Source organism: Lycorma delicatula, chromosome 3 (genome assembly GCF_047948215.1).
Source record: "Lycorma delicatula isolate Av1 chromosome 3, ASM4794821v1, whole genome shotgun sequence".
In the NCBI taxonomy this organism is placed as follows: Eukaryota; Metazoa; Arthropoda; class Insecta; order Hemiptera; family Fulgoridae; genus Lycorma; species Lycorma delicatula.
This window is the reverse complement of record NC_134457.1, coordinates 192,914,886-192,928,336: the sequence shown is the minus strand read 5'-3', so window position 1 is coordinate 192,928,336 and position 13,451 is coordinate 192,914,886. Positions and strand designations below refer to the sequence as shown.

General features: G+C 28.1%; 1 protein-coding gene across 1 annotated transcript in view; it reads left to right on the top strand.

Annotated features, from left to right (window-relative positions):
* The window catches only part of LOC142322313 (cGMP-dependent protein kinase, isozyme 1-like), a 257,621-nt gene that overhangs the window by 203,168 nt on the left and 41,002 nt on the right, over positions 1 to 13,451 (top strand). The window contains exons 4-5 of the mRNA XM_075361250.1: positions 1,513 to 1,655; positions 9,861 to 9,998. Of these exons, the coding sequence (XP_075217365.1) occupies positions 1,513 to 1,655; positions 9,861 to 9,998 (281 nt within the window). The remainder of the gene's footprint in view (positions 1 to 1,512; positions 1,656 to 9,860; positions 9,999 to 13,451) is intronic.

The following is a 13,451-nucleotide window of genomic DNA, read 5'->3' as shown; positions in this document are numbered from 1 at the left end:
TGAAGTTTTAAAAAAATCCGCCTAGGAACTATGAAGATAAAAAGTTTGGGTATTTATTCTAGATAAAAATGATCACTAGGGCAATTTTATTTTCTTGTTTTTTTATTGCCTCTTCGATATAAGTAAAATTTGCGAAAAAATTTCATAAAAACACTCCCTCCCACAAATATATCATATGTTAACCAAAGCTGGTTGTCACTAATTCTATTAATCATAACATAATATTTCATTATTAAAAATTGCGATTTACGAATGTTAAAATTTGATAAATATATCAGAAAACTAAACAGGGTGATTTACATGTAAGGTATTAATGTTAATTTATTTTAAAAAAGCCTTTGAAGGAGATGAGTATTTTCCCACACAGAATAAGAAAAGTTGTGCAACACATTTCTGATGTGCCGTTTTTTGATAGAAAATATGGTGATGAGCAATTTTTCATGTGTTACGGGAATAAAAATTTGCTTAAAAAATTCCTATATTTCTAATGTACTTGAATAAAGAGCTTGATAAATTTTCACTTTTTATTAATTCACTTTTTCCGGCAAAAAAGTGAATTTTAGAACATGATAGTCGATAAATTTATCAATGCCTCAAGTGAAAGGTAAAATTTAATTAAGTTTAAATCAAATAAAAATGTTCCTTACATGATCAATATAAGTTAAAACACAGTGAGTGGCAAGGTACTTTTGTGTTTATTCACATTTTTAGCAAAATTTATTGTATGGTTTAATCGAACAATAATTATATTCAAATTTATTTATGAATCCTCTTCCTTACCAATATCAGTAGATATTACAAAATTGGGAATGAGTAAATTCTACGTATATCTTGGATTTTTACTGTGAATATAACACAGTAATGTTATGCCGCAGAAGTTTTATTTATTTTTTTTAAATACTTTCGCGTTATTATTTCCCGACAGGAGTTTTACGAAAGATTTTTAATAATTAGACATTATATTACATTACATTATAAATGTTTGGCATTTATCTCAAGGAATGGCATTTAATTTGGAATTTATATAATTCTATATCTAACCATATATTTACTTACGCCTAATTGCGATGATTAAAATATATATATATATATTAAAAATTTGATTATTTCAAAAAATTGACACTTTTCTCACTTTGTTGAGAAAAATATTTTTTTAATATGGGTTTTATACATAGTAGTTTTGTTACTGGTTTTTGAGTATTTGTTTAATAATTCTTTATTCTTTCTTAGTAATAAAAGGGTTACGCCCTATTACAACTACACAACTCCTACTACACTACACGCACTATTATTTTAATGGTAAAAAATTAATTTTAAATTAATGAAAGAAGTTTGCAACACTGCTTTATTAGGTGTTAAATATTTTGTATCATATGCTAAAAACGATTTAATGTTAAAATAATAAAGACCAAATTTATTTTTTTGTATTAATTAAAATTGAATAACCATAATGCTGAAGAAAACTGTTTTACATTTGAAATGAATATAACATACATAATTTTAATTTTCTAGATCGAAACAGTTGATAAAGGCAGCGATTATGGATAATGATTTCCTTAAAAATCTTGATTTAAGTCAAGTTAGAGAATTAGTAGAATCAATGTACCCACAAGAATGTACTAAAGGAAGTTACGTTATTCGTGAAGGAGAATCTGGTAAGTAAAACTAAAAATATTAATCTTGCATAGTTCTAATTGTAAGTTGTTGCCCGTTTCCGTGGAGCGAGTGGTAGCGTCTCGGCCTTTCATCCGGAGGTCCTGGGTTAGAATCCCGGTTAGGCAAGGCATTTTCACACGCTACAAAAATTGTCATTCATCTCATTCTCTGAAACAATACCTAACGGTGGTCTCAGAGATTAAAAAAAGAAAGAAAAACTAAGTTGTTGAGACATCTAACAACTTCTTTAAAAAGTTCAAACTATCAAAAACAATTGTGATTACATAACACAGATAGATAAAAGTTAAAAATGCTATTAGGAAATACTGAATATAATTAAGCAGACAGAATAGTTCCGACTCATTACAAGCAAAATTTTCCCTTTGTCTACAACAGAAGCCGGCTCTATCGTTAATCTCAGAGAATTTAACTCGTGCATACGTCATAAAAAGATTAGAACTGATTTACTGTTTTTGTTAACAATGTGTTATGTACATTGCTACTACGCGATAGAGAAAAGAAACTTATTAAATAAAATAAAATAAGAGAGGCTTAAAAACCACACTGAAAAATAAATAAAATTAAATTAAAATAAATAAATAAAAGATATCAATTCTTTTCTTAATTCTGGTTTTTAAAAGTCGGCGCAAAATTAAATATAATGAACATCTTAAAGAGAAAAGTAATACTTTTTTTTTTAATTTCAACCTAAAAATCGAAATTGAAATTGATTGAAATCGAAAACTTACTTAAAATTGGAATTAACAGTTTAATAAAAATTTAAGAAAAAGACTTAAAAAGTATTATATTTTAATGTATTTTTTACGTTGAAAAATTAAATTATCCTCCGAGTTGGTATAGTGGTAAAATTGTCGTAGCAAATAACACCTGACTTTCGAATCAAAAATTTGAATATTAGAAGTATTCCACTGACAAAATCCACCGGTGTGTCCTTTAGTAGTTGGGGTTCAATTAATAATTTATCTCAGAAGTGGTCGCCTGGTTGTATGACCTATTAGACTACACCTCACTTACACGTGATACATATCATCCCAAATTTATCGGGCCATGAGTTGCTTATTATACACAAGTTGAACAGATTGGTAGCATCTCGGCCTTTCATCCAGAAGTCCCGGGTTAGAATCCCGGTCAGGCACGGTATTTTTACACACCACGTTACAGATCATTCATCTCATCGTCTGAAGCAATTCGTAACGGTGGGTCCCGGAGGTTAAACAAGAAAAAGCTCAACAGATTGCAACGTAAAACTAGGAAAAAAAATTAAGTAAGTAATACATCGTACAATAAGCAATCTCTATGAAAAAGAGTAAGTCGATAAAAAAAAATCAAACACGGGAAATTCATTAATTTAAGAAAAATAATACAAAAACTGCGCAAAGAGATTACTACCGAGCATAAGCTCGATAATTTCTCGATTATTCTCGATGTTTGCGGTAATTTTCTTCTGCGTAAAAGTCTCTCGAATGAAAATAATATTAAACTATAAAATCTTTAGGAAAAATATCAACAAAAAATTTGTTTAATATTTTCAAATTGTCTTTCTAAATGATAAAATAATTCTTCGTTTAAATTAGTTTGAAAAGCTTGTTATTTGAAAAAAAGATACAAAAAATACAATGGGGTAGAAAAAGTTTTTCTACAAAATAAAAGATTATTTCTAAAATTAGCTCAATTAGAGGAGTAAAACTAAAAAAAAAAATTATAAAAAAATACGGATCAAATTAAGGAATTTTTCGGCACTTATGTAGTTTGTTCCACCCCAACGTTTTTTTTTATCGTATAGGTCATTACTGACGTGTTTATCTTATAATAATTAATTGAATTAAATTAAATTAATCAATTAAATTTAACCAAACTTAACCTACGCTCGCTTCGCTCGACTAATTAACACAGTAATGTTTTGAGTATTTAAATAACAAAGTCGGTAATTATTGTAATTATTTATTATTTAAATAATCAAAACACTACTGTTAATTAATCGAGGTTATCGAGCGAAGCGAGCATAGGTTAAGTTTGGTTAATTTATATCTATAATAAAACGTCAAACTTTTGGTTTATTGCTAATATCACACGATACAACCATTATTTTGCCATTTTTGTAATCATTTATATATTTATTTATTTTATAAATATAATTTAACCAAACTTAACCTACGCTTGCTAACCTTGACTAATACAGTAAAGTTTTAAGAAATGACTATACATTATAGAGTAATTAGAAGTACAACACGTCAGTAAACGATAAAAAAATTTTGGGGTGGAACAAACTGCACGAGTGCTAGCTTTTCTTTTGAAATCTGTTAAAATAAAGGAAGATATTCAACTTATTATCGTTATGCTAAATATTATTTTTATGTAAGAGAAAGAGAGGGTGAGAGAGATTAATTCACTTTCAATTCTCTCTTTAAAAGTTTTAAAGAAACAACAACGTGTAAATAATAGTTTTGTCAAGTCTGAGAAAGATTTAGACCTTTACTTTAGAATTAAAATAGCAAACAAGAACTTTCCATTTTATCAGTGTACTCATACATTCAGAACGGATAAATAATAAGCATAAACAAGTTTTAATCGTTGATCAGCGTACAGTAAAAAGTGAAAAACTTTAAGTATTTATTATTATTTTAGTAACCTATACTTAAAATATGTAGAAGTTATACTTCAAGTAGATTTTTGCATCGCTAATAACCTTCTCGTATACACAAGGATTAGTGGTACTTTACTATCTTTTCCGTACCGCTGAATTCTATGAACTGAGCTCATTTCAATTCACTGAAGAAGGAACTGCATAAATTAGTTTCGGTAAAATATCCAGGAAAAACAACTTCCGTATAATTTGAAACAAAGTCGTTAATCATTGTTAATAATTTTAAAAAGGAGTTATTTTAATGATTATAACATTATCCTTGATTGTACTTTTCGTTATTCAGAGGAAAATTGTAAATAAGGAATACGTACTTTGTAGTAATAACTATTTTTAATGTTTAAGAAGTGACAGATAAATTTTACCATGACTGTCCTACGACATAACCAGATCAGAACAAATCAACAGGAAAATGAAGGACAATCAGTCAAATTCTTTGCTCGTTGTATAACGGTTAATTATTTGTATTTAGTTACAGTTGATAGTTGTATGAAAAATACTTAATATTTTATGGCAATAATAAATAGAAAAATATAGTAATAATAGTATAGAAATTAACTGCGTACGTATATTACCTTTTACAGAGCTGTTGAAGTCATTTAGACTTATTAAAATCTATTTAACAGGCACGAACTATTAACTTGTTTACCTAATCGTCCAAGCTTAGGTACTGGCATAATTCGGAATGTTTCGTGAACAATCGGCACATTCCGGTTTCTCAATAGAGCACACGGAATGACATCGCTTTGTTAGTTGTTTATGAAGACGCGTTGACTGAAATACCCTACTCTTGTTATCCTTTTTTGTAACAATACAACCGTATGAATACACAAAAACTTATTTAACTAGATTACAAAGTGTATAAAAAAGTTTTACATTTTTTGTAAACATCCGTTGTACGAAAATATTTTAAATAATATTATTATCCATTAACAAATAATTTACATTTTTTTATGACAATTCACCATATAAGTTTTGAAGCTTACGCATGGGAATATGAAATGGAAATTTTGTAGCGTATAAAAATGCCTGACTGGGATTCGAATCCGAGACCTTCGGATTAAAGGCTGAGACATTACCGCTACGCCAAGGAGATCGATTAATTAATTAATTTTCTAATTCTTTAATTGAAATAACACATTTATTTCTAATTTTTTTTTTCATATTGGTACTTTCAAAATAAATATACAATTAACAATTGTTTATTAGCTATTAATTCATTTTTTGTTGGTTAATTTTTTGTATAAAAAAATAAAGAACAGAGAAGTCTTGGTTATTTCAGAAATTCACATCGTGTCCGTATATGCTCGTAGAAGCGTTCAATAATTTAGACGAGTGCATCTTTTTTCTTAAATTTATTTCATTTTTAGATAAACTTGAAAAGGAAAGGAAGAGGTAATGTAATTTAAATTGAGGCGAGAATGGTAAAATGGTTCAACTACACTAAAAAATATTAATCCGACCCCAATATCGTTCTTAATTTATTTTTTCAGTATCTTATTAAACAGAAAAAAATTACTATAATATGAAATTTACTTATATTGAATTATTAATAAAAGCAGTCGCAGTATCTACTTATCAAACAAATAAATGGTTGTTTACTCGTAGAAGATATTATATTTTGTTATTAGGTATTCTTGAGCTCATAACCTAATTTAGACACTTAAATTATTTGAGTACATTGGAGTAATGTTTCAATAAATAATTAAAATTACTTTTAAATATCCAAAATACTTATAATATGTATTCCGCTTAAATTCTGCATTTTTATGCAGAAAAAACTTATTTATTTTATTAGATACGTTTCGTAATGATTTAAGCCAAACTTCTCGACTTCAAACATACGTTTTCTTATTGATCATATGGTCATATCTTTTCTTTAAATAATTCAGTACAATAAGCCAAATAATTTTTTGATCGAGGCATGAAAACATCCAAAAAACAAAATATATTGTCGCATGTTCGCAGCTCGACCAGGATAGTGAGAGACTAACTAAACATTTCTTATAAATATCATTTATAACTCTAAAACATACAAAATAAAATAAATAATAATAACAGCAATAATACCAATTATATATATATATATAAATAAAACATACATAGTAATTCAAATAAGGATAAGATTTGTTTAAAGACAGTTAAATTATAAAAATCAGATTACAATCCAATTTACTAAAAACGTTATAATGACCGCTAATACTAATACTTTGCATTACAAGATAACAAAAGAAAAATCTAGAAAAGTTCATACAATTCAATTTCCGCAAACATTATTTCTTTTACTGCTACAATAGAACTCCCCTACACTAATGAATGAATATAATACTGTCACTTTGACTACTGTTTACCAGTAAATTGCCGAACAACTTCCTGCATTCATCCACTGTCCACAATGGAATGCTCGTAACATACTCTTCACTAGCTGTTACCAAACGCTTACTGATATCGCCGTCACCGCAACCGCGTCGAACTCGGGCTTGCGAAACTACTCTGTCTTCGTTTGTTATCAGAACACCGAAAACATGATCTCGCAGAATTACTGTTTCCACTGGTCTCTGACAGTATTTATTTATCATCTGGGTTGCAGAATCAGTACCCGCCTCATCCCTTAACTGTTAAAAAGTAATAATTTCCATCTTCCGCGCCCTTACGTTTTCCCATAAATTCTTTTCCGATCCGGTAATTCTTCTGGTCGAACAATAAATTTTGGAGATGCCATTGTCTGTACTACAAAGAATATATGAAAAAGAATCCCTTTTAGTTACTTCTGGACTCTTTTTTTTCATTATTATTTTCTATTCTTTCTTCTTAATTAGAAGAAATCCGTTACGCTGGTCCATTATACTGGTCCTATTACAATGTAAAAAATAAGGATTTTATAGATTTTTTAAAAATTCCTTAATTAACATTTTAATTACTACATCTGCAAAATTGTTTATTAAAGAATTTTCCGTTCATTATTATTATTTCCGCTAAAAGCTGCAGAAAAATAATCAGTTGAAATGGCTTTTTTTTTTATTACACAAATATAGCATTCAAAACTCACAGATTTTAGTTTATGTTATTGTTACTTTTTTAATATGTTCTGAACGATAAAATCCTTAAAATTTAAATAAAAATGGCCCAGAAGTAAAATAACATTCCTGTCTCTAATCGACTATTTTTTTTAGATATCTTGAGACCTAATCTTTATTTTGAACAATTTTGAAATCTACGGAAAAATCCTTAAATGTAGTTACACACTAAGATCATCCAAAAAGTAAAAGCCGTTTTTGTTTTGTAACAAATTTATTATATTTATTTTAAAATTAATATATGTAACATAATCAAAATTTTTAAAGCTATCTTTGCACACTATCTCTACCAAAGTTCAAGCATTTGTCAAATAGCATAGCACTAGAATCAAAGACATCTGCCACCAGTCCATTAAGCCACTCAAAAACAGCAGTCTTGACATCGTCACTTTCATAACGGTTATCGCCAAGAAACTCATTAAATTTTGTAAACAGATTGAAATCGCTTGCAGCAAGATCTGGACAGTACGGCAGATGATCAAAAAAATTCCATCCAAAACCATTGAGAAGTTCACAGGTTTTTTTTTGCGGCATGCATACGTGTATTGTCATGAAGCAAACACACTCTACAAGTCAAAGACCACACCGGCATTTCTGAATTGCGCGATGAAGTTTCATCAAAATTTCCTCCGAATAACAGTCGGCATCAATTGTCTCTCCGTGAGAAATAAACTCGTACAGTAAGAGTACGTGGCGATCCCAAAAAATTGCGCCCTCACTTTGCATTTTGAAAGTGTTTAAATCTTTTTGGCTTTGAAGACTATCGAGAATGATGCCACTGAAGTGCTGATTTACTTTCCGGTGTTTAGTGCGAAACCCACGTTTCACAGCAGTCACTATGTTACCCAGCATTTCATCCTATCTCTATGCTACTGCTTCAGAATTGACAGAGCAGCAGACATATGTTTCTTTGTGATTGTCAACATTCTTGGGACCCATCGGAGACAAATTTTACGGTAATTTAGGTGGACAGTCACAATTTATGTAACTGAGACCGTGAACATGCAGGAAATTATCGCCAACTAACGGGAATTGCCAATTCTCTTTAACATACGTCAATCTGCTGTTTCAGCTGGTCAATAATGAGAGTAAGGCGCCATGAGCGTCATTCATCATGAACAAATTTACTTCTGTTAATTTCCTTACGTTTCGTTTATTCATTACACTGTCACCATACACGTTTTTTGTTCAGGACCAACACCTTGCTCATTCAATAAACGTATGACCTATCATACCTCACATTTAGCAAGATTTTAAACTTTTTTATTCATTATAAACACACGCAAAATCACTCTGCGTCACAGTACAGCGATGAAATTTCGTACAGCGTTAGCAGAACAAGTACTGAAATCAGCTGGCCTTGACCCATTGTTGTGAATGGGTCAAGGCCCATGCGATGCGATGCACAAATAAATTCTTTCGTTCTGGATGACCATAGTAATCGGCTGGAAATAAATCTAAGAAGATTTTACTGTATTCTATTAAGCTAAAATATATGCTATTAAATCTTAAAACAGGTTTAACCCCCTTATTTAAAGATTTCCTTACGCTGTTTTATGTAATTAAAGTAAATTTAAAATTCTATTTTATTTAATTAATTATTTTATTATTATTATTATTAATTTATTATTATTATTTTATTTATTATTTTAGGTTAATTTCCATTTAAAGATAAATTATTTAGCCTGACTATGTTGCGATAAATAATTTGGTTTTTGAAACATTTAGTAGTGTGACCTAATGAAGCTAGTGGTGCTTTAATTTCTTCTAAAAAAAAAAAAAAAAAAAATGGAAATTGACTATTTTTTATTGCAAAGAAGTTTTGCAAAAACCTTTACCGGAATTTACATTTATTTAATTTTATTATTTTATTTACTTCTTAATGATGCTTACTTAATTATACTTTTTTATTTTAATTTAAAACTTAGACACTTTCTGTATGAAAAAACTAGTTTACAAGAAACGCAAAAGCGAAAAAACTGCTTGATAAAAGTAAAAAAAATAATTTCCAGAAAAACATCAAAAAGAAACTACTGTTGAGCGTGAGAGCTAACGTTCCCTCGAACGCGGTAATATATGCTAAATTTAGAATAAATTCTAACTTAACGAGAGGATTGCTTGTTATAGGCTGCATATGAATAATATAGATGAATAATATAGCTTTCTAAATATATCTACCTACTATCTATCCATTGTTATCTTAATTTTTGTGTTCTGAGTAATCTGAATGTTATATTTTTTCCCTTTAAATTAGTATTACATCTGGCACGATCATATATTGCATTTAATTTTCTCTTTTATAAAACCCGCCAAGAGAGGACCGTTCTTAACGTATAAAATTTGTCCTGCAGAATTGGAAGCTTGCACAGTTTCTAACTGTTTTTAGATCACTGTACGTTTAGAAAAATTAAATTGTAATATAAAGTACTACTTTTTAACTCTTTTAAATTAATTCTGTTAACTAGGGGCACACCTTTACGTTGCTGCCGAGGGAGAATTTGAGGTGATAAAAGAAAACAAAGTACTCGGTCACATGGGACCAGGAAAGGTATTCGGAGAACTAGCCATATTATATAACTGTACAAGAACGGCATCTGTGAAAGGTAAGTAATTTCAAAATAATGATCTTTTTTCATTTTCTTAAACTTGTAACCTGCTGAATAGAACTATATGAAAATATAAAACCGTTAATACTGTTATAGATTGTTAAGTAATAATTCTAGATTGGTTTACAAGTTCCAGAACACTTCAGTAGAATTATTTTTAATTTCGTTTTGGCTGTTATATGGTTCTTTATATGGTTTTTTTTTCTTTTTGCTTAAAGAGAGTTAACTTTGCAATTAAAAAAAAAAATCATTACTATATATATTATTATTAGCATATCTAAATTTTTGTTTTTAAATAAAACAACTAACATTTTTATTTCCAGAAAATCTATAAAATGTCGAAAATCTGTCCGCCTGTCAGTATTCGGTTTAATGTAGCCGCATTGTACATCAGTAATTGTTCTACTGAGCTTCATGAAACAAAAGGCAAGACTATAATCCTGATCACTCCTTAACTCCTTCAGTTTGTTTCAGAATTAACACAACCGACTGAATGCACACCCTGTTTTTATTTCTATGCCATACACGTTTACATACAATTTTTGAATGAAAAACGTACAAAAGCTTCACAATTATTGTGTTATGATATTTTTTGCCTCTGAATAAAAGGTGTACCAATACAAAATTCTCTGACTATCAATGGACGTCTACCTGAGAAATACGTTTCTCTTCGCATATAAATCAATTTTTTCTTTGTTTAATTTAGAAAGTTACAATCTATTTTTTTAATTAATTTTTTTTAACTATTAAAACAAAATTTTCTGATTCTATTAAGCAATTATCTTTCTACTTATACGGAGTCTTATTATGCACAAAGAAATAGAAATGGATCATCCGATTTTTTTCAGGTTGATTATTAATAAATATAAACAGCAGGCACCGATAAAAATACATGTTTACTATATTTGGTAGCTAAATCCTATTTTGTATGCGATCTTAATATGAACTTTAATATAAAGGGTTTTTTTTTTACTAATAATATTGTTCTATCAGTACATCTGAATATTAAGTTTTTATTAGTAAGAAGTTAGAAGTAAAACTAAATCAGATGTTCTAATTTTATTAAAGAAACCCCTTTACGACTTTTTCTTATTTACTTTTGTTATTTATCTAAAGTATCTAAAAACTAAGAAATAGCTCTGTATTTAAACACATTTTTGTGTTTTTAATTCATGACAAAGGTACGTTATTATTGTTTAAAAAACCATGTTAACGTTCAAGAAAATTTTGAAGGCAAAGAAAATAATCAGAGTTAGAAAAATAGGTCTATATCTCCAGTTTTACTTTTTCCTTATTCCTCAAAACGATACAATAATGAAAGAATTCATAATTTTTCGTATGAAAACTAATATCAAAAAAAAAATTATACACTTAATATTACTGATAGTAATTTATACTAAAAATATACATACAAAAATCATCATTAACTAGTTTATCTGTAATTATAAGAAAGAGATACTCGTACATAAAAAGATGCTAGAAATTACAAATAATGATAAAATTAAATAGATCTACCTAACACTTAAGTATTATAAATCGTATTACCGTAGAATGAAATATCAGATTTACCGTCAATCAATAATCAATATTTAACTACAAACAAATAATTCCGGATACATATTCCTCCCACCTACTTCTTAAAACGTTTTAAAAATTAAATGAATTAAGAAATTTTTCATATCAAGACTGATAGAATGAAAAACTACATATATTTAAATCTAAATTGGCATAAAAGCTTTGCGATAGGTCTTTGCGATAAGATATCAAGTCGACCTTTCTATCTTATCGTTAATTTGTTAAAATGGCATAAATATAAATAATGTTTTGTAAGATGCAAAGATCGATGAACTGCAGAAAATAGTATCGATTATATTTTGCAAAATGGGTAACGTCTTCCAGCTAATCAATATAATTGGTATCTTTACGTTAATCCCCCAAAAATTAAAATTAGCAGGAAAACTGATATTAACAATAACCAGGTTGGAGAAATAAGCCAATAACCGTGCTGATTTACACCGGTCATTTTAAACATTCTCCATATTAACATATGTTACATCTATATAAGCATTATTGCTTATAATTGTAAGATATAAATTATAATCTAACCAAACTTAACTTACGCTCGCTTTGCTCGCTAAGCTCGACTAATTAACAGTAATGTTTTGATTTAAATAATAAATTACAATAATTACTGAATCTATTATTTAAATACTCAAAACATTAGTTAATTAGTCAAGGTTAGCAAGCGAAGCGAGAGTAGGTTAAGTTTGGTTGGATTATATTTATAAAATAAATAAATATAAATGGTTATAAAAATTGTAATATAAATGGTTGTATCGGGTTATTGGGTTATTTCTCCAACCTGGTTATTATTAATATCAACATTCCCTGCTATTTTGAGTTATTTCCTGGTGAAAAACTTTTTTTTTTGTGGGGGAGAAACGGAAAAAGTACTCAATTAACTGAGGTGGGATAAATAAATAAATCTTTGGTTTTATTTTATCTTTCCTTCTCCCTTATCTTCCTTTTTTTGTTAAATAGTATTTTCTTCAATAAAACTCAAAAATAAAAAAAATATTTCTTTGTTCAAATTGGAGAAATGAAACAGAGAAATAACGTACTTTATCAATTACGTCTCTTGACATAAATATTATGATAAATATATCATTGTTAACAGAAAATCTGTTCTGATATGAAAAATTTAATTCAACTCAGTTGATTTACAGTTAATATTTATTGAATAAGGTAATTAGTAAAATTTAATAATATGAAAAAATAATTTTAATAATCTGCTTAAGATTTAAATAACTTTTTGGCAAAAATAGGTTTTTAGAACGCACAGTTTTTTTTTCTTTCAGTAAACAGATTGGAATATTTGCAAAAAATTAATATTTGATTCTTTTCTTAAAACAGAATATATTATTTTATGTTAAAAGTGTTTTGCAATTTAAAACACCGTGATGAATAATAAATAATGTTCATTTATTAGCCTTAGTTAACAGCGAACTGAATATTCTTCCATCACCGTACCATCTTCATACAGTTTTGGTTATCTGTGATATTGAACTTGTCTATCTAAATGAAAATCCGTTCATAATTATAACGTAATTAACTTTTCGGTTATACTGAGTACAATCGTAATACACTTTACTTGTTCACCGTGAATTATAGAAAATTACTTTTTTTTTTAATAAATGTGTTACTGTGTTAAGGTATTAATTATACCTTTTTTTTAATTTGATTAAAGTGTCAAACATGTACGTGTTAGGAAATGATCAAAAGAAAATATATCTTGTATTTTATAGGATGTGTATTGTTATATTTTTATAAGTTTTTGAAGATATTTTTAATTTATTTATACTATATTATAATCTGTTTATATAATGGTAAGTGAAATAATTCTTAATATCTACTGTTATCAATAAATAGCAATCGATTTATTTCAAGCAA